This window comes from Ambystoma mexicanum, chromosome 1p (assembly GCF_040938575.1).
Source record: "Ambystoma mexicanum isolate Mex_15411 chromosome 1p, UKY_AmexF1_1, whole genome shotgun sequence".
NCBI classification, from domain to species: Eukaryota; Metazoa; Chordata; class Amphibia; order Caudata; family Ambystomatidae; genus Ambystoma; species Ambystoma mexicanum.
In genome coordinates, this window is record NC_090921.1 from 300,462,977 (window position 1) to 300,485,817 (window position 22,841).

Consider the following 22,841-nt stretch of genomic DNA (forward strand, 5'->3'; position numbering starts at 1 on the left):
GTATAAAGTGGGTGAGAGTACATATACGTATCGATTGAGCGCAGAAGTAGAGAATTGGTAAAAATAAGATTATCAGTTTCAGATCAGATATTGTATATGCATTACAGTAGATTTCATGCAGTCAATTATTAAAGATACATGTGGAGAAATCAAACTGGAAACATTTATTTTATTTATTTATATAGGGCGCAAGCAGCCCAGGGGCATTGAGGCGCTGTTACTTGCAATAACTTGGTTACAGGGTACAGGCATGATAGCGGTTGTTGACACATTATGAATGCTACAAAACTTCATACTGTCACAGATATTGCATTTGGTCATATATTACAACTTATATGATAGGTATTTGTGCTGGTGTGTCGGGCCTTGTGTGAAGAGGGTAGTTTTCAGAGTTTTGGGGAAGGTGGGGAGGGAGGCCTCACCTCGGATAGTGGGAGGTAGGGCGTTCCAGTGAGTGGGTGCGAGATAAGGGAAACTGGATCCGCCCGCTCTGACTCTTTCTACTAGTGGCACAGAGAGCATTTTGGTGTATGGTGATCTGGTTGGCCTGGTAGTGGAGACGGGGTGTATCCTTTGTGAGAGGTAGGCAGGAGCCGTGAGGTGAATGCACTTGTGGGTCAGTGTCAGGGATTTGATAGGCAGGGTGATTTGTCTATATGAATATACAAGCTTAGAAAAGAGCATACTTGTGGGGAATTTTGTAATACGGACAAGCACCTCAGCAACCAGCGTGACAGCGGACAGCAGACTACTCTATCGTACTCTGCTTGGTGTGCGCGCGCTGGTGCCGAATTTATTTCTAGTCACGTGACAGGGGGCGTGGCTATAGAAATATAAGGAAACACAGTTTTAAATGTATAATTTTAATGTAGTAAGTAACCCAATATATTTATAAAGTGTAGGGTAGGGTTAGTTTACCCCAGTAACTGGTTAGAAGTCCAAATTAAAGTCCTTGTGAGCCTCAGATGGTAAGTGAAGACTTTACGTTGCAGCAGAGTAGAGACAGCGGAACCCAGCAGTAAAGCATACAGTACTCTATGGTACTCTGCTTGGTGCGGAGGTATTATAGGCAAGTAAGGACCCCGAGCAGGAGGAAGGGGTAACGTTGTACTGGAGCCAAATGCTAAATGAGCTGTGTACCTTGAGGGATTTGAAGCCCACACGAGGAGAGACGGTGTATAAAACAATGGGGTGCTTGGAGGTAGAGCAGAGGGAGCTAGAGATAAGGTGCGAGGGAAGGGCTAAATTATGTCATCTTGTACCAGGTAGTGGTAACGGAACCGAAAGAGATGGAGGAACTAGAGAGAAAAGAAAGGCTATAAGGACATATGGGGAGGAAGGGGTGGAGGATGGGACTACTGTGTGGGAAGTTTTTTTTTTTAACATTTCTTTTTAGCTGTTTGCTCATACATAATGTTTACGATAATATTTTTGGAAGAAGTGAGGGTGGGGGACGCTGGTGGGTATCGGGAGCATCGTTACTGTTCTTTGTTTATGAAAATGCTGATAAGATATTGTAGGAAAAACAGAAAGTGTCATGCTTTTCATTTACGTGGTGTTAAGGGCGTGTTTTCCGTGGCTTGACCAATCATAATGGTTTGTGCTTTCTTGTTTTTGAAAGGGTTGGATGTAATTGGATGGTTGATTGGCTTCCTCTCGAAGTTTATGAAACCAGAAGTGAAACTGTAATGCAGTGATGTTACTTTATATTTTTATTGAGGTTTTCACATACATTTGAAAGGACAACAAAACAAAGCACCAACAGAATAATTTCTCAAGAATAAGGTTGAAAGAACTAGAACAATGGGAGAAATATAAAGTACATAACATTGGCACATCTGTTACTTTTCTGGTGTGTACGTGTTTTCAGTTATTTGGCATTCTTCCTCTTAATTAAATACTTTGTGTCTTTTTGGTGCTGTGATGTCGCACATTTGTGGTACATGCTTATATGGTGTGCACATTTTTTATTTATTCCATAAGGTAATGATAGCATCTTGTGATGGTGTTTGAGTTTTATGTTTTTTCTTGGGTTCCATTTTGATTCCATGTTTTTATTGGATGGTTTCATTTGTTGTGTAGTGTTTTTCATTAGTATGGTGCCGGCCTGGGAGTGTGGTTTATGGTTGCATGGTATATATTTTATTCAGTGGAGTACACACTACCACTGTGATGCCCCACATGTTCGGTCAGGATATGTATTGTAAATGAATGTGTTTTTGTCTTCTAAGCATGTTTTGGTTCTTCTGCAATGTAATGTTATGTTTCCCCCTGTCTGTGCCATGTAAACTGTATGCTGTGTTTGTGCTTTGTTTTGATGTTTGCATGCTGTGATATTGTGGCGGTTGGTTTTGGTAGTTGCACAGTGTACTCCTACTTTGCATGTTGTAATGGAGTCCTGTAGTGCGACTGTGGATCTTTTGTCTCAGATATTATGTTTGATTGAGCGGTGTTGTCCTTATTTCCTTGTGCTCTTGTGACCATAGGGCACATTACCTAATCAGGAGGCTGTGGGGGTCAGGTGTGTGTGTGTGTGTTTGTTTATGGATTTGGTGTTTGCAAATTTTTCTGTGTCTATATTTTTACGTCAGTTTGGGCCGCTGCATGTTGTGTACACCATACAACGCAAGACTGAACTTGATTGGAGGTTGTTTTGCTCTTTGCGGACTGATTAGTACCGTTTAGTCCTACAGACAGAATAATATTTAGGGGGGCACAGAAAGGGCCACAGGCTAAAGTAGGGGGGCCACGTGTAAATGTTAATGTTAAAGGACATTTGTACCGCGCACTATCACCACCGAAGTGGTCCCCTGGCGCACTGGTGATGTGAACCACACAACGCACATGCTCCATACTTGGCATCCTGCCCCCCCACTGCCCATAGCTCATATCATGCCACCACTACTCCGAGCACACATCCTAAACATGCCCACATCTCTGAAGCCAGGAGATCCGTTCACTGGTCGTATAGAGAATTACATTCAAGACTCCCTATCACCCACCACTGCTTATCCAACCGAGCACGTCATACCTCACCTAGAAACTTAAGAGACAAGCCCCATGAGGTCTCAGCGTTCTGTCTACAAACATTGCCTGATTATAGCAGGATTCAACCACAAGAGAGCAGGAGGCTCCAGCTTCCCAGTCTGCGCGTCTAGCCTCTGGAACAACCCCCATTTGCGGGCTGAACCTTCCTACCCTTTGTTCAGAAAGAAACTTAAAACGCACTTCAACTAACTACTGCACTGTTTTTTTTCTTCATGCTGTTATCCCATGTAACTAGCGCTCAGATGCCGATGGGCTGTGCGCGCTGCTATAAATGTATAAATAAATAACCTGTTAAGCTTCCCCATGACGTTAAAGGAGCAACTTGCATAAAGACATACTGTGAAACGGTTGGCATACAAACAGTATGAAGAATGGAACATTTGGGTTTTGTCTCAACCTCATAGTGTATGCTCATTACAGGTAGATCGATGCCCATACAAATTTGAATGTTCCCCAAGTAGATATTTGCAGATGTAGATACAACCAGTAGATGGCAGGACGGGGATGATATTTGATGGTAGACTAAGAGGATCATTTTCTAAATAAAAGTCTCTGCACTAAAAGATGTCTGGGTGAATTGTGGCCTTAGAATTTCTGAAATGTAAATTCAAGCTCCTGGATCGGGAATTGCAGTGCTTTAATAACTTGACCACTGTATACTGGAGTGCCTTGTCCCAATACCTAATTTTAATCCCTCCCTTCTTTAACTGTATGGTAGGAGCCCCCTGTATGTGTCAAACTTTTCACAAACTACTATATAGGTTGAAGGGAGGAGAAAAGCTGGCTGAGCTATCATAACTGTGGTCATCGGAATTGGGTGTGAACATTGATGTGTAATAGCTTGATGTGAAATCTGCGTAGACAAGGTATAGAAGTGAGCCCAGACCTTCGCTTCATTCAACAGCAGATCATCTTTCGTCTTTGCTGGTCTCCAACACATGTGTACCAGTGTAAGCTATCAAACTCATACCAGTGCTGTCACTGTAAGAAGAGGAGGAGGACTCTGCTCCATATCTTCTAGTCCTTTTACTCACTTGTAATTTCTGCTTCGAAGTCTTCACCTTGTCACTGTTCTTCAACAGCCTTAGGGGTCCCTCCTTATTCTTTTCTGGGTTATTCATATGGACCTTACATGGGCCCAAGCTTCTCAAACTCTGGTGGTTCCAAGCCCTTATTCGGGCAAAAAAGGACATTCTGAAATGTTGGAAATGGACCAATAGACATTCCAGGACAACCTGGTTCCAAGATTTGGTGGTGTTGGCACCCAGAAAAATATGAATGGGTTTGGAATTCCTTTAATGAATGATTATTCTTTCTAACCCCTCTTTTCTTGTGTTGTCATTTATACCTCTCATTGCACACAAATGAGTTTTGTAGTAAAGTTTTGAAGTAGATTTCTTGCTGTGATACCCCCTTCTATGCAGATAAAATGATTGTTTAATACATTTGTTTGCCCCAGCAGACATCAGCTCTTTATGTAGCTGTCTTGTGACTCTGCTGTACTTATTTTGACTCAATAAAAAGTGGATAAGAAAAGCTACCACAGGGTGTTATGTCTGCAGGAAGGATACCACCGGCGGATATTGATAGAGTAGCCACATGGCTATCTACACCCATGTACACAAGACCTTGCCTAATGTATTCCGACGCCGGGTAAGATAAACCTGTGGGTCAAGAACGTATTTAACACTGTTTCATAGTTTACCATACCACCCTCCCAGGGAAGTACTAATTGGCATGTTATGCACATGTGCATGTGAAAAATGTGTAGCCTATTCAGTCTGCAAAACATACCAGTTGCTTACCTGTAACAGTAGTTTTTCATCTTCTTGTAGATTTAGTTGCAACCCACGTAGCCTTTGTGAGAGGGAGGTATGATTACAAAACAAAGTAATTAATAATCAGAAGATCACACCAAAGCCTTCGACATTGTGGATTTGTCTTCATAGTCATAGCAGCTTGATATTACAGACATGGCTCCAAGTTGACACGCACAAGTCTTACTTTTAACAAAAAATGTATTTATGTCTAAAAGCAACCACTAGATACCAACAGATCACAAGGCGATAACTATTGTTCGGGGAAAAGTAACTTTGTTCTTACAGCTAACAGATTACATCAGAGAACAGTGCAAAGTGTGGTGCAAGAGTGCAAAGAAAACTGTTATTACATGTGTTTTGTGTTTTTATATACTACAATATTCCTTTTTTTAGATATTTTTAAAAGTCGCAGAAGACACACAAGTAGATGCTGACATGACTCGAAGAAATACTGAAATGTTTGTCAGAACTGGTGACCTGTCTAAGGGGAATGAGAGAATACAAGGTAATATATAGATGAAAAACTGCAACATGATTGACCATGTTGATGGCTGGTATTTTATTTCATTGGTATATGCCTGTATGTACGATACATGTTTCTGTATGCTACATGTATATCTCTATGGCATCTCTTAATATAAGTGTTTCTCATTGGTACGTCTGTAGCTTATCTGGGTCATGGTCTTCAACTTGGTACTCCTGTATTTAGAAACATCATTAAGTTAAATGTCTTGAGGATCCTTGCTAGGTTGAATCTAACTTAAGTGACTAATGGAGCTTTTACAGAGTGAATACCTGCTATGGCTGTGCATCCTGTGCCAGAGTACTTGAGAGGCATGCATGTACACATAGGGTCCCGGTCTGCCTGTGGGCGATGGACGGACTGAGGCCCACACGTGCACAACAGCCTGAAGTCTGCATGTGTAGTGCATGCTGAGACCCGAATGTGTAGGTCAGGTCATGGTGATGTCCAAATGTGCAAAAATGTTTTAGGCTTATTTGCACTCGAAAGGCTGAGTTGTGCATACGCATATCATGGCTCACTACACACTGAACTTCACTCAATTCCTACTCGGGTCTGTGGAATTCATCACTTGCCTTGGGTGACTGGTCTTCTTTTCACTAATCCACAGATGGCAGCATACTGGCAAATCTGGGGAACGTAGATCAACGAGGCACAATCTGCGCCAGAAAGAGCTGCGAGGAAGGAGATGCTGCAGATCTCGAGTCTGCAGGTAAGAGTGCATTATTTTGAGGGAGTAATGTCTCTGGGTGTATATTTGAGTTGCTGGTGTTGGTGAGGTGCTTCTGTAGTATACATTTATAGGGAATGTGTATGTGAATTGCCCGTTGATGCAGGTACCAGGGACTGCACGTATGGCATATTTGTTATTGTGTGATCTACCTGTGTCTGTGGAGGAGCCTGTGCCTCTCGATCTGGAAATACTTATGTTTGAAGTATTTGTGGAACTGAATGGAGGTGTTTGAAAGGATACCTTTGTATCTGTGTGGCTGCCTGAATGAGAGCAATCTGTTAGCAAAGTGTCTTTTTTGGTGTGCATGTAGACTATTGAATTTATGCAGACGGGGTGCCTGCCTTTATTTGTGTACAGATTGTGTGGATGCAGTGAATTTGATTTTGTGGTGCATGTTTCATTAGTGTTTTTGTATGTGTAGCAGTTCCTTTCTATCTGTATAGGTTCCTGGGTGTGAGGAATGAATGTTGGTGCCCAAGTGTGAGGTCAGGTCTAAGCAAAAAGGGTAGTCCCCAAGAGGACCATTTTAGAAATCTGATTTGGTCAAAGTAATAAAACACACATTAAATGAAGTTAATGGCTGTAGTGGGCTAGGTCAAACATAAACAAATAAATCTGACATAGGCTATATAGGCATGTACACATTTTTCCCTTTTATTTATAAAATCATGTGCCCTACATGGACTGCGGGTATTTCATTTCTTCAAAAAGAAAAAAGGAAACCAAAAGAGGATTTTGACAGTATACATTAAATGTCTTCTGTTATGTACAGCAATTTATACGGTAAACTAGACATAAAAAACCATCACATGATTGACTTGTGTCAATGGAAAATATATACAGAAAAACCACAATGCCTGATCGTCGTCCCATTTAGAACAAGGCTAAACTTAGGCAGAAGAATTCAACAATTGGTAAATTCTAAATCCATATCAGGAAGTGAATCTGACAAGGAGGGGAGGGTATTCAGGGAGCCCCAGGCGTGGTTGGCCGTTAGTAGGTAAGTTGCTATCCGGCCTGTAAACACATCCCATGTCTATGTTCAAATAATGAGCAAGCCGCGCCCTATAGATACAGGGCATGTAGGATGTTCAAAGTGGACGTTTTCGGTGGAACGGTGGAGTGGCCACCTTCTTCAGGACCCCAAGGGAAGGTATGGAGCGCTGTGGATGTGGAAACCCCGAGGTTTAGAACATTTAAAATCTAGGTGAAGAATCAAATTAGGTTTAGGAAGATACTATATACACTAAAATTAACAATGTGGGACACCCACTATCTTTTCAGTCACCAGCATGGATGTGCCATGCATAGAAGTTGTCCATACTTGCAACACCATCCACCTTGTGTAAATAGAGTGCGAAGAAACGACCCCTCCTATAACCCACCACCCGGGTCTGAGGTCAAGGTACACGTCACTTACTATGTGAGAAAATGAGTAGCTGTCCCACCAGCTGAAGGTAGGCACTCAATCGGAATGCAGATGAAAGGGTACCCGTGTGATAATCCACATCTGGGAGGCTATATTCCAGGTGGCAGCTATGGGGAAAGCAGGGGGTGGGGGGTGGAGGACAGATCAGGAAAATGTGAGCAGACTGTGTGGTCTGGCTATGGGGAGATGGATACAGGCATTTATGGGAAGGCTCTGAGGTGGTAGGACCTTCTCGCAGGTACTGAATGTAAATGTGGGGATAGTGCATGGAAATGCAACTTACCTGAAATCAGACTCAAGAGGAAATATGGCATACATTGGATGTCCTCTAAGAGACACGGTAGAGAGAAAAAAAGAAAGGCCACGTTATGGAGCAGAATTGGTCAGGAGTAAAGCGTGGCCACTCCTGCCTTGCAGACTGAACAGCTAGCACACTAGGGAGATGGGAAAGAGAAGAAGAGAGAGAACCCCCCCCCCCCGTGAGACCAGGAGCGTGTTTGCCTAGATATGGCGGCGTGGCGATGAGGGTCCCTAAGGACCTGGAAAGGCAACCTGATCAGGGGCGCTATGCACACAAAATCTCCTTACCTTGCGGCGTACGAAGTATCACTGCAGTTGCTGTGGTGAACACTGAGGCCTCCAGCCTCAAAACGTAGTTATGGGAACCGTGGAATTGGGCACTTGATCAGGCCTGTGCATGTCACGCGCAGGGGGGCGCGGTATGTGGGTGTGCTGGCATCGACGGTAGTTATGGTGACGGATCTCCACACAGTGTCCATGAGACGTGCAGCCGAGGCTAGCTGACAATAATATGCAGAAAGGGATGAAAGAAAAACCCTACGAAAAGGTAACCCTGAGGGGCACACCAGGTCCCTACGCCTGGCATCCAGAACAGAGTGATCGAAAATAAATGAGGATGGGGGATGCCAGGCCGCCTTGCTGAAAAAGAATTAAAAGCAAGGAGGTTGGAGGTATATTTGGAGGGCAGACCCACATCTATATATAAAGTGAAATGCCATAAAGAGATACATGGTGTAAAAGTCAGAGAATGCCCCAACCAACAGGGTCCGATAATGATAGGGGCTTGTGACGGACCGGCACCAAGCCTGCACGCCAATAGGGAGGACGTAAATAATCCATCACCATATAGGTGCAAAGGTAATGCCATGGCAAATGGTCTGGCTAAGAGCACCCCGTAAAGGGGATATGTGGGAGGTACTAATGTAGAACCCAAATGGGTCAGGAGTGAGAGGGGAGACTAATAGACCTATATTTCCTTGTATGGAGAACCAAGGAGTATGGTAAAAGAGGTAACCATATTACCAATACTGGGGTAGGATCTCATTGAGGCCCTTTTCCAAAAGTATCCAGGCGATGCATCATCTGGCTTCTTGCATCGATCGATTGCGGCCCGTGCATGAATCCTTAGGGATGGTATCCAAGATCCACAAGCAAATGTCGTCTATACAGTGTCCATACTCCACGTAATGTCATACAAGGGGGGCAGTGATATTCCTACACTGAATCCTTGATCTGTGTTCAACGGTCCTAGTGTGAACTGGTTGCATTGTTTGTCCCACGTATTTCAGCCCGCAAGGGCATTCAATGCAATAAATGGCACATAAGGTTTTGCAATTCGTGTGCTGGCGCAGATTCCATTGACTCCCTTGTACTTCAAAACCTTTGAGTTTCCTACTCAATTAACATACCAAACAATCCCCCACACGGTAAATAACCTGTGAACGGTCGTAGGTCCCATCCAGTGATGGCCGATGTATTTTATAGGGGTCTTGAGTGTACAAAGAGATCCTCTAGGTTCTTTTCTCTTCATGGTGAATAGTCTGAAAGGCTCATTGGCTATGTACAGTTGTATCAAAGGCCATAATATTTTCATAACCTTTTTACTGCAAAGGTGTGGGCATTGTGTGTCAGTATACAGACCAGTTTCTCTTGTTTTTGTTTGTTCATCCCTCTGTCTAAATAGGGTCTCTCTGGGTGTGTATCTGGCTCTTTTGGCCACTCTCATGGGCAATTTCTTACGGTACCCTGTGATCAGTAGTCAGTCTCGTAGATTGTCTGCATGTATCTGATAGTCAGTGATGGAGATGCAGTTCCTCCTTAGTTGGAGTGTGAGTTCAGTACAGCTTTCACATATCTGCCCTTGACAACAAAGAGGACTTGAATTTAGACAACTAAATCTCGTGGCAACTGAATGTACAAGGTATAACAGACCGGAAACTCTCAGTGGGACTGACAGAATATTTGTGTGGGAATTGTAAGGAACGCAATTAGTGTGACTGTGTGGCAACAGTAAAGACAGACACAAGTGATCACAGTTAAAGGGTGTTTATTAAACTGTAAAAATGTGTGAGGTAAACGCCTAATCTAAACCTAAATCTAAGATGGGAACTAGCTACAACCATCAAATGAAAACAAAGGCAGTCCTAGTGGTGTCTTGTCAAATAAAAGGGCCTATACTAAAAGAAATCCTATTGCCAAACCTTAATACTGATACAAAAAAGGGTGTGGCATAATGTTCACAAGAAAGAAATAAGTGTTTACAAATAATACGTCAGGATGTCGTAAGCGGGGTCTCCCTTCCCCACGTTTTGAGCACGGGACAAGGCGGGACTCCAGAGCACAGCACTCGCTCGAGCTTTCACAGCATGAGACAGCAGTTCTGTTCTCAGTTATCAGGACCTTCAGGGTTTAAGTCTCTTGTCTCCGAGGACCTGATGTGTTCAAAATTAACAAACAAAAAGTTCCTTTCCTAATTTACGTTGGTTGATGACTTTTCACCCCTGGGTCCCTCTCTTCCGGGCTCAGGTCCACCAATATGTGTGTAGTAATACCAGATTCTTCAGTGGTTCAGTAGCTTGCTTCCGAGGGCCTGGTATGTGTAAAATAACAAACAAACGTTCCTTCTTGATTGCACTTGGGGTGATGGATCTTTACTCCTGGGTCCCCCTCCTCGGCTCAGACCTCTCTCGAATATCAGTCTCCCTCCGTCGAGTTCACTATGGCTTGTATTTTCCTCACACGCTTTCTCCTTTTGCATTCACAAAACTTTGGGTGACGGCTTTTCACCCTTGGACCCCCCCTCTTCCGGGCTCTGATCCACTCTCGAATGTCAGCGTCCCTCTGTCAGGTTTGCTACAGCTTTTTCCAAACGATTTTACCTGTGGCTTTCACAAGTCATAATGTCTTTTTAAACAGTTCACCATAGACATCCCTCTGTCGAGTTCACTCCTGTCAACACACTGTTTATAGGGACTTCAGACTTCGCCCCTTTCCATCGGCATTCCTATGTCAGGTTCACTCTTGCCAATTTCCACTAATTACACAGTTCTTTCTACTCGGGATTCCTCTCCCTTAGAGTGAGTGTAGGTCAAAGACTTTCGACTGTACAGGGGGTTTTGCTAGACCACTGTAGGACCACTCTGACCTTATCCTTGCAGCTTTCCTAGGGCCTTCTGGCATTGGAAGTTTCAATCAACGTCGGATCAACCAGTCTCTCTCGAATGAGCACCCACGTGGTGCCAGACCCCTCTGCAGCTGGTTATCCCTTAATGTTTATGTTCTATTTAGCCTAGTGCACACCTGTTATTTTTAGAGAATTTGGTTGCTTATGGAAAAGAAATGGGGTGCAGGGGAGAAAACCAACCCTGACACTGGGTTGTACTAACAAATGTAATGACAACAGATGTCCACAGTCTTGTGGAACTCTCCCGTCCCCTGCACACCCAATTAGTATTGTATGGACAATCAATTTCTGTAAATTATCAGTAAATTATGTTTGATTTAATAATAACATTCATACTCACATTTTTGATAAAACAGATCCAATGTTTTTACTTCGTCATCTGGTATTTAGACCATTGATTCATATTACATCATATTTGATTTATGATCATTTCAAACTAGTAACCTCTAGTCATAAAATAAGTTGTTCACTTTTGGGCAAAAAACTGATTTTCTTATCGTTACATCATAGGTAGACAATTGTCATACATTGAATATGATACAATCTCACATATGGCTGGATCAACCAAGTCAATATTCTGTGATGTGTTTAATCCTTGTATGCTTCTCTACATGTTTTGGGGTGTTTGATCCCCCTTATTCAGGACTTGTCTACCCAATTCCTTATTTCATTTTTCAAATCTATAAAGAATAATTAATCAGAATTTAGTAAATAAATCAATTATTCCTACAATAATAAAAAGAAATAATAATTAGGCACTTATATAGCGCTACGAACCCTCAGGTATCTGAGCGCTGCTTATTATTACCCACGGTGTGTGGTGCTCATTTATCGACCTCGGAAGGATGAAAGGCTGAGTTTGGCCCCGCCGGGATTCGAACCTGCGTTAGCAGGCTCTGCACAGATGTCAAAGCGAGCGCTCTACTCGCTGTGCCACTTGACCGGCTTTGTAGTCTGTTATATTTAGTTCTCACCTGGTTATATCACTCATGGGAGTGTCACAATCCACGTCCCTGGCCCCTGCAGGTGTTACAGCCCCCTGGCAGCAAGGGGGCTACAGCCCTCCACAGTGGCCCCAAGGGCCTTAAAACCCCATCATCAGCATACATGGAGTCAGTCCTGGTGCCTTTGGCACCAGGCTCATTATCAGGAATGAGGCAAGTACCCATTTGGACCTTAATCCAACATGGAGGTCTGTTACACAGCTCAGTTCCTAGAACCAAGCTGTGCAGACTAGTGTTTTAGGTGTGGTCGGGTCTTCAGGTGTGGCTGGCTATGTAAGCCACGCCCAAACTTGAATTCACGCTTTGCGTTATTCTGCTCCCCTGCAGCGTAACGCTCACCGTGTCCAGCTCCAGCTCATCTGCTTCTCCCGGCAGCCCGATCCTGAAGCCATCGATCCGAATTCCACCCGCCAACCTGGAAGAACAAGAACAGCATTAGTAAGCAAATACACTTACCTGTGAGTAGCAGGTCCTGAATCCATCCGGCGCTTCGTTGCCTCGACAATCTCCAGATTCACCGCAACCTGTAAAGGTAAGAAACAAGGACAGCATTAATAACAATCCTTACCTGGGCAAGCAGCGGATCCTGACAACACTCTGCGCTTCGTTTTGCCTCGCCTCACCTCTTGATTACACTGCAACCTGCAAGGGCGAAGAAACAAGGACAGCATTAATAAAAAACGTACCTGGGTAAGCAGCGCTTCGATCAATCACCACTCCGGAACATCACTGCAACCTGCACGAAGAAGAGAACACAGGTTAGCAATTAACTCCACATAAACAGCGCTGTGCTCCGCGGCTTAACAACTTACCATATTCTTCTCCATCCGGTGCTGCAGCTCCGAAATCGCAACCATCCCTGTGGAAACAAAAAGAGACATTATTACAAATCACATAGTGGAGAAAAGTAATACAGAGAAGACACAGAAAGCGAAGGGAAGGAAGGGACAGAATAGTGACTGAAAGACTCACCTGAACACATCAAGCGAGTCAGAGTCACAGCCGGTCTGGACCTGATGCAAGGGCACATGGACCAGTGAAGCAACTAGGTCCTCGGAACGCCCGCATCATTCACGCGCCCCTGCACAGAGACACAGGACGGAGAGCTCAACGCACAAAAAACTAAGGTGAGACATAATCCCAAGGGAGGGGATTTGGATCAGTGGGAGGTGGGAGTCCACCCATCACGGGCCCAGTATCTTAATCCTCCATTCTCCGGTCATAGACGCTACCCAACGGCTGGCACACAACCAAGCAGAGAGGGTCCCGGGATACCGCACAGCCTTCCATCCAGTATCGTGTGGCGCCCCTGTGGATACCAGGTGAGCGTAACAGGGAGTTAATTCAAAGATTTTCTTCATATAATCGCTAAAAAAAATAAAAGTATAAATGTAAAAACTCAACTACCCTTAATAAAAGACAAAGGTTATTATATCTGTGTTCAATAATCATATCGATCTCCAGTATTCAGGAATATCAAGAGGGACCTAGCCCTAGTTACCTGTACGGTGTTGATTAAGCATGAAGATCCTTCATATGCATAGTACCCCATGTGCGGACGCTGTGTAGAAGGGTCCTTTTTCTTACATTCTCCGCCTGTAATTACAAATGTCAAAGATAGATGTAGAGATACTCTATATTTACTTGTGTCTGATGTCAAGATGTACCACATCTCATGTCTTACCCAGAAAAATCTAAGTTTGGCAGTCTAAGGGGAGTGTAGAACCAGATGAATCAGTTTGTTGGCTGTTGTCCCAATAGGAGACTTCCTACGGATTAAAGTTAAAAACTATGTTTTAATTCACTCCACTCTAGATGACCTACATGGATTACAGTTGATCACCAGATAATCTGATAATCTGGTTAGAAAAATTATGGTGCTCATATGCTCCCCAATCTTACCTCTACAATTATTTTTCTATCGTGAACGTTTCCAGGGTGCCGGCGAAAAACAAGGTCCCCCAAGATGGCCGACTTTTGTTACCCACGTGATTGCGTGATGACATCATATTGTTTCTTCGTTCGCATCAATGAAAATAATGTTGAGCTTCTATTATATCATATGAAGGTTGTAAAGTATTATACAAGGATCAGTATAATGGTTGGTAATGCTCAAATGGAGTAATAGACAAGGAAAATCACCCTAACTTCATTCATCTTGTATGGTTATGGTGCAAGGACTAGCTCTGGGGGTTTATCACATATTGCAATGTTTCTTATTTCTACCTATAGATCTATCACAAGGACAGGTCATGAATATTGTATAGCATTGGGTAATAGATCGTATATAAAGACAATTGTAGTGAAAATCAGTACTGGTGCGATTAAAATCCCCCTTGAGTCATCAATCCTAATAAGGTAAACTGGGTAATAGAGATATGGGAACTAGTTCAGGATGTTGGTCAAAATCAATAATGGTTTAATCAAATCATTAAGTCATCAAATCCTAACAAGGTAAGCAGGGTAATACAGATATGGAATCTAGTCCCTTAATGTTAACAGTTCTTTGAACTTTTCTTCATTTGTCTTTTTCACCTTTCGTTCAACACAGTTTGGTTTCATATCGGCTCTCCCCTCGACTCACCGGCTCTGATGAACAGCTTGGCTTTTCTTGTATCTAGAGTCAAGGCCGGTACTACGGTAGCAAGCGTCCTACCCTGTTTTGACTATCAGTGTAGGTGTGCTCTGTACCGTTGACATCTGCTGCAACACAAGTTGGCTATTGTCTGCGGTCTTACAATTCCTTTCAGGGATGGTTCGCGGGTCTGGGTTGGAAAGGGCTAGGTCGCTTCTCTCCTTGTCACCCATTGGTTCTCGCCGCCTTTCTTCTACTCTTGAACTGGCGTCCTTGGATATCTGGACCGTCGTGCGGTCTGCCTTGCCCTGTGTGTGCTCTCGTGCTCCACCTTTTATCCCTGTGTGTCAGGTGACTGTCATTCTGGTCAATTGCATGGCAGGTAAACAGCTTTGGTGTTAGTCTGTTGTCTTTTGTGGTGTGAGAAAGTGTTAGTGTCGGAAAAAGGGTGCGGGGAGGTAGAGCTTCTAAATTTCCTGCTGGGCATGGGGAAAAAGTGTCATAAGAAATTATATCCTTCATCCTAGTGTTTGTGGTGTGCTCGGAAGAGTGGGTTTTGTAGGGTTTGTGAGATGAGTCGGAGAGATTATGGCGCAGTCGATTGGGGGTTCAGAAAATTACAATTAAAGGGACGGGGAGGAGAATGACTGGGAATAGTCGGGTAGGTAACCAGAAAATAGGGACTCTGGAAGATGGTTACCCATTGTAATGCTGTGCAGGTTCTTAATTGATTTCACAGACAAGGAGGGGTTGTTGGATTTTGATAAGGGAGAATGACTGTGGGAAAAAGGGTTTAATTTGGAATAACCTATAAAGACCTCAAGGACTTAGTCCTCTTCCCTAGTGTAATACTACGTCTCACCTGGGACATTTCCCTGAGCAGAACCCCGGGTACCCCTACTTAGGTGACCCTCGCTCGTCGTCCTCCATGGTTGGGATCTGAGAGCACCAGCCCTTCCCTGGCCACCTAAATAAGGGATTCTCGAGGTCTGCTTGGGAGAATACCCTCAGGTTTCTCACATAGTGGAAAGCTGTACAAAACTGTGACTGATGTGTGTGGACTGCAGGAGATGGAATAGGAGAGAGAAAATAGTTGTATGGGTAAAGCAGAGATGGCATCAAATTATTGACAAGGGCCAGTAGAGTCTGGTTAGGGAGTTTAGACAACAGTGAAGGAATTTATTTTTTTATTTTTAAATGTTATTGGTTTCCAACATAAAATAAGCAAGCTTTACATAAGCATTACAAATTTAAATGAACCATTTACATTCGTTTTCTCAATCAACTTTTCCATTCCTAAAAATAGCACGTTAAAAATCAGTCATCATCGTGACTTCAAAAAAAGAGAAATATAAGTCAATGGTTTAAAAAGAAAAAAGCGGAAAACTTTCGAGGTGTCAATCATAAGGTTTACTTCAGACCGTTACCGAGGTCATTCATTTTTTTTAAAATTTCCAGCAAGATTGTTTTAATAAGCATAGGGTAGTTCTTTCACCCGTAATCGTCCAATTCCACCAGGTCTTGTTGAGTTCAATATAGGGCGTTAATTGGATCTTCTTCAAATGCAGAGTTTGTAGGTTAGTTAAATTCGGACAGGCAATTACCCAGTGAAGCAGCGTTTCAGTTGTTCCCTCGCTTCCACAAAAATGGCAGGCCGCTTCTTCCCGCGTTATCATTTTTCTCTCCAAAGCTATTTCTTTAGTATGTAAGATGTTCATTCTTACCCGTAATAACAAGTCTCGTTAAAAGGGCGAGGGACATTTTTTCAGAAATGTGGGCAAGTCATTTAAGCCTCTCTTCTTTTTCGATGGTCTGCCAATCTCGATTTCTTGCTTCTACTGTTTCTGTCCACTCTTGTTCAATTATCTTTCTTTTAATTTTCATAGGATTAACCAAGAGCTTTTCTTTCGCATAACTGCCGCTCATACATTGGGGGTCATTATGACCTGGGCGCAAAGGGATACCGGGCACCGGTAATGACACCGGTGCCGGTAATCTCTTTGCGCCCTATTCCGAGGTCCCTTTGCGGGTCCCTCCATAATGCCTGGTTTTACCAGGCGTTATGGATGGGACCCGCAAAGGGATGCCGGGGTCAATAACGATACCGTAATTTGCGGTACCGTTATTGAGGCCTTCCCCCTTCCTATTGAGCCCTATGGGGGCTCAAATGGAAATGGGGAATGGCTTTTGAAATGGGGATTTACCGGTCCCGCATAGGTCGGAATAGACCGGTAAGTCCCCATACCACCAAGTCGGTGGCAGTACCGGTATTGGTGCTAGTCATGGTGCTAATAGCGCCATGACTAGCACCAACCTCGGAATGAGGGCCTTTATGTTGGTAATTTTAGAGCACCAAATTCGAAGTATCGTATCATGTTCATCCGTTTGATCAGTGAAGATTTCAAGAGGTGAATTATCTTCAGTTATCTTAGTTTTCCTCTATAGAGCTATTGATTTCCAAAGTACCATGCTCTCTAATAATTGGAATTTAAGCTCTTCGCGGATAACTGCCATCTGAAGGGCGTTAGAAAGATTTAAGCATTTACGCCAAAAAAGCCCCTCCAAGGATGACCAAATTTCCCATGGTAGACATATCATGCCCTCTGATCCATAAATTAATATGACTGCGACTTTTTGGCGATAGAATGACATGAGTGGAATCAGTGAGAATCTTCCGTATTTTTGACGAATACGTACTCCTTGAGCTGATAATCTTCTAGGTTTTAAACGGAGCAATTTGTAATACGAATTATCGTTGCAATTCTCCTAAATAGGTCATTGAGTTGACAACTTCAAGTTTTACATTGTTGATCCACCAGTTCTGGTTCTTAAGATTCGAAAGGTGTGCAGGGCCCTGCTGTAAGACTTTCGATTTGTCAACGTTGATTTTCATCTCGTTTATCGTTAGATATTGATGGATGCAATGGAGTCTTCTTTGTAGGCCTATCGGGGTGAGATCTATAAACACAATGTCGTCGGCGTAAAGAATCAATGGCGTTAATTTGTCATTTATTATCAGAGGGAATGCACAAATCTTATCTTGGGGAAACTCTCAAGTCAGCAATGTAAAGGCTGAAGAGGAAAGCAGCCAAGGCACAACCTTGTTTTAGGCCGTGCTGTGTGGGGATTTTTTTGGGAAAGTGCACCCGTGTTTGACAGTCTAATTTGCACAGAGGTATTAGCATAAAGAGTTTGAATTGCATCATTTAGATCAGTCTGACAATTGCAATTTGCAAGCTTGGACCGTAGTGTTTGTTTTTTTTTTTTACCATTATTTTTTTTTTTTTTATAACAACACACCAAACATTACAACAATTAGAACTTCCATATCCGTGTTTAACAAAATAACATTACAAACTCTGTTCTTCAGTCCCGTTCCCTCCCGCCCCTACCCCCCCCCAACTTGAGCCATATTGTCCATATCATCAGTTCGTATGTCCTCAGACAGGTCTATTGTCCTCCGCTAATCCACATCGTCCTCACTGTAATCGGGCTGGGGGGGACCACCATGGTGGCCGCCAATTGCCTCCATTCAATTAGGGGTCCTACCTCCTCCTCACCTCCCCTGCTAACCGCTTCATACCAAACCACTGTTTCCGCCTTGGCCCATTTCAAAAGGTCAGCCCACCACAACTCTATCCTGGGCCTGTGAGCTGCTTTCCAGCACATTGCAATCCTTCTTTTGGCCAGAATGTATGTCAGGTCCTTCATTTTGCTAATGCGCCTCAGATGGCGCGGCCTAGGGAAACCTCCTAGCATGCATGCCCAGGCCGACTCCACCTCCAACTTAATACCTTTTTCAGCCAGGCGTATTTTCAGTTCAACCCAAAACCTGCCCACCTCCGGGCAAGCCCAGAACATGTGTAACATCCCGGCTTCCTCCTCCCCGCACTTGGGGCATCTCTGGGTCATCTGGCCCCCAAACCTAGCAATCTTACTGGGGGTCAGATATGCCCTATGCAAAACATATAATTGGATTTGTTGGAGCCTCGCGTTTCGGGACACTTTCTTATGATATCTCTGGACTCTATCCCATGACCCATCCGACATAGGCTCTCCCACCTCTTCCTCCCAAAGCCGTCTCAACTCGGACAATTCCTTCCCCACCTTGGACCCCAGTAACTCGTATACGCAGGATATCTCATGCCCACCCTCCGAGATGTCATATATCATTTCCATGGTGGCGTCCGGTTGTTCCGTGAGCACCACCGCCGGCCATTTCTCTCGCACCCGCTTAACGAGTCTGGAGTGGGTTATATGTTGCCCTCTATGCATCCCCGTGTCCTCCATCAATTTCTGGAATTCTAACGCCTCTCCATCCTGCCATATGTCTCCCAATGTGGCCAGACCCATGGGTTCCCAGTATCTACAGACTCCTTATTGGGGGTCCTCTCTACATAGCACCACTAACGGCACCTGCATGGAAAATGGGGCCGGGTATCCCACCAACCGCTTTGCTCTATGCCACACCTCCCAGCCAAGCACCAACAGCCACGCCATCTCTAGTACCCTAGGTTTGGGCAGCCACACCACCTCTCTAAGGAAATAGGGAGCCGGTTCCATGCACAATAGCCTAGTTTCCACTGTTTCCTCATCAGACAACCATCTAGCCACATATTGTAATTGACCCGCTAGGTAATATAACTCGAGGTTCGGCAGGTTTATTCCCCCCCTGTCACACGAGTTCTGTAATTTTCAGAGAGCCACCCTGTTCCTGGAGTTATGCCATATGAAGCCCCTGCATAAGCTGTGGAGATTAGTGAAGAAACACCTAGGAATCACATGTGGGATATTTACGAAAAAGTGTAACAGTCTGGGCAAGACTACCATCTTGATTAGAGCTGCTCTTCCCATCATGGCCAGGGGCAGTCTGGACCAGAAACCCATACTATTTTTGATACCTTCAATTGCCTTCACGGGTTGTGTTTGTTCTTCTCCCATCGTATGGTATATGTCAATACCAAGGTACCTGAACGACTTGGTTTACCAGGGTATTGGCAATACCGGCAGACCTCCTGGTGGAACAAGTCTATATCTCCCCAGGGGAAACATACTAGATTTCTGGGGGTTTACCGCTATGCCGGAGAGGGCGGCATATCGTTCCATCACCTCCAGGATGTATTGGATGTTCTCTTCTGGGAAGCGTAGGTACATGAGTATATCGTCGGCATATAATGAAATGAGGTGCAGACCTCCTGCGGTGCGTATCCCAACTTCTCCATATTGTTGTCTAAGGCAGACAGCCAATGGCTCCAACACTAATATATACAGCATAGGTGACCAGGGGCAGCCCTGTCTGGTGCCCCTGCTAAATTGCCATTTGTCTGAGATCACGGCACCCATTTTACCCTAGCCATTGAGGAGCTGTATAGCATATTAACCCACCTAAGATACCCCGGGCCCATTCCATAGGCCTCTAAGGTCGCCAGCAGCCAGGGCCATCTCACTGAGTCAAAAGCCTTGACCGTGTCGAGCGAGATGATCGCCAGCTCCCCTGCGTCCCCCTCTGTCTGATCGATTATGTGATGTAGACTCCTATGGTTATCCGTTCTATTCCTACCTGGGACATAGCCTGTTTGGTCCGTATGTATCAGTTTTCTGATAACACGCTTGAGCCTGTTTGCAGTACCGCCGTAAGGATTTTGCTATCTTGGTTGAGCATCGACAGGGGTCTGTATGATCCACAGTCTGTGCTCGGCTTACCTGGCTTTAAGAGCAGGATAATCACTGCCTCGCGTAAGGACTCTGGCAACCTGCTTTGCTGATACGCCTCATTAAACATAGCCAGCAACGGGGGTAACGGCTCCTGTTTATAGGTTTTGTAGAATTCGCTCGGGAGCCCATCTGACCCCAGAGCCTTACAAGTGGGTAGGTGTCGAATTACTAACTCAAGCTCCTCTATTGTGATTGGGGCGTCTAGATCTGCCCGTTCTAACTTGTCTAAGGTGGGCAGGCCCATGGCTTCTAGCGCATCCCGGATTTCTCGGTCCCCAGCTCCTCCTGGGTCCTCATAGAGCCCTTTGTAGTATCTGAGGAACTCGTCATTCACTCCCTCCTGGGTGTCCAGGATTCGCCCTCCCTCTCCTCTGATTTCCCTGATTGCGGGCCTTGGTGCCTCGCTTTTATAAAGCCAGGCCAGCAACCTTCCCGGTTTGTCTCTCCCCGCATGCTGCTTCTCCATGTATTTCTTGTAGCTTAATTTACATAACCTGTCCCAGTGTTCACAACTAGCTTGTTGAAGCTGTCTCATCCTGACCCCGTCTTCCCTGGTGGCGCCTCCCCTACGGATAATGTCTTCCAGCTCTTCCTCCGTTCCCCGCAGCTCTCGTTCTGTGCCCCCCTGGAGCCCTCTGGATTTTGACATAGCCACCCCCCGCACCACCATTTTAAATGATTCCCACACAGTTCCCATCGATCGGACATTACCAGTGTTAATCTCAAAGTACTCTGTGATCTTCTCTCTGATCTTCTCTCTTAAATCCTCTCGGAATCCCGAGTCCTGCAGAGCTTCAGCTCTGAGCCTCCAAGTCGGTATCCGCGCTCTAAGGGGCTGGTGTTGCCACTCCAGGACTAGAGGGGAGTGGTCTGAGACCACTCTAGCCTTGTATTCCGCACTTCTCATTTCGCTTACCATATCGGCAGTGGCGAACACGTAGTCCAGTCTTGTGTACAGATCATGTGGTGCCACGTAGTTTTAGTATTGCCTATCGACTGGGTGCAGTTGCCTCCAGACATCCACAAGATCGAAGTCCCTCAGGAGGGCATTTAGCACCTTTGCAGGCAGGGTGAGCTTGTCTATCTTATTGTCTGACCTGTCCAGTTTAGGGTTCAGTACACAATTAAAGTCTCCTCCCCACAGGATCCCGCCACCCAGTAGGGGGCTAATCTTACCATACAGGGTCCGAAAGTAGGCCGCTGTATCCTGTTAGGGGCATATAGGTTTACAATACTCACTTCCCGGTTTTCCAGCATCCCCCTCACAACAAACAGTCTACCCTCTGGATCTCCCGTGGACTGAAGCAATTGGAATGGTATGTGGGGTGCTACCCACGTGATAACCCTGCTTGCGTAGGCCGAGTATGTGGCGCCAGCTATGCTCCCCCTCCATTTTCTCCTCACCACCTCCAGTTTCTCCTTGGTGAAGTGGGTCTCGTGCAGCAATGCTATGTCCACCCTCATCCTTTTCAGGTACATCATAACTTTATTGCGCTTCAAATAACTATTGAGGCCCCTAACGTTCCAGGTAACCACTCTAAGGCCCCCTGACGCTATGTTTGCAATATCCTGCCCCCCCTCTCCGCCCACCCTCCCGCCTGTTACACTTACCATCTTGGCTCATTGCCTGCCCGCCCTCAACAAACTCCCCTTCCCCCCTTTTCGCAACAACAAATCCCCACACCCCACCTTTGCCCTCCCTCCACCCCCCCAACCCCAACAAGTGCCCAGCTCCATCCCTGGATCTCAGGCGACCCCGCTTCTGGTTCTGCCTCGAACTGTCGAGGACAGAAGCCCGGCAGGGTGTCACCGGTCTACCGGTAACCTAACTAAACTACTCTAAATGGGGGTCTGAGGACTAGCTCTGTGAGGCTTCCCAACTGGGTAAAAATCTCCGTGCTAACGGATCAAGTCCCACTCCGAACTAATCATACCAGCTCAGAAGCTACATTTAATGCAATAATCAAGTCCCATAGTCTCAGGCTGCGGCACCCTCTGGAGCCTCGTCCATAGATTACTTATCTCTGCCTTCTCCTTCTCCCATCTGGATGCCCGACTCCTGGGGGCAGCTTTGTGTGTCGAGCCACCCCATAGCTTCATCCGGGGTTTCGAAAAACGAGGTTCTAAGCTTAGACCATAGTTTATTTCGATTTACACAGTTAAATGCATTTTGAAGATCTAAAAAGGCTGTGTAAATTCTAGAGTTTGTTTCCAATGCTTTTTGCTTTCAGGATTCCCAGTATGAAGATGTTTAATGAAGTTCCCACCCCCTTAATGAAACCTGTTTGATGTATATCTAGGATTTGTGCATTCTTTGCCCAATTAGTTAAATCTCGTAGGAGTATGGAGGCAAATAACTTCCCCATTGAGTCTAATAACGCTAATTGGGCGATAATTATGGGGATCTGATCGATCTTCTTTCTTATAGATTGGAACTATTAGCGCATCACGCCAGGAATTCGGGACTTGATTTGTTATCAATACTTGTTTATAGATTTGCAGTAGGACCT

At 44.8% G+C, this 22,841-nt stretch overlaps 1 protein-coding gene across 5 annotated transcripts in view; it reads left to right on the forward strand.

Annotated features, from left to right (window-relative positions):
* ABCA7 (ATP binding cassette subfamily A member 7) overlaps nt 1-22,841 on the forward strand; it is a 2,687,121-nt gene that overhangs the window by 1,522,865 nt on the left and 1,141,415 nt on the right. For all 5 annotated transcript variants that reach the window (XR_011303245.1, XM_069647414.1, XM_069647430.1 and 2 more), the window contains 2 exons: nt 5,262-5,373; nt 6,002-6,103. Coding sequence is in view for 4 of the 5 variants with exons in the window: in XM_069647414.1 (XP_069503515.1) it covers nt 5,262-5,373; nt 6,002-6,103 (214 nt within the window). In the remaining variant the exon portion in view is untranslated. The remainder of the gene's footprint in view (nt 1-5,261; nt 5,374-6,001; nt 6,104-22,841) is intronic.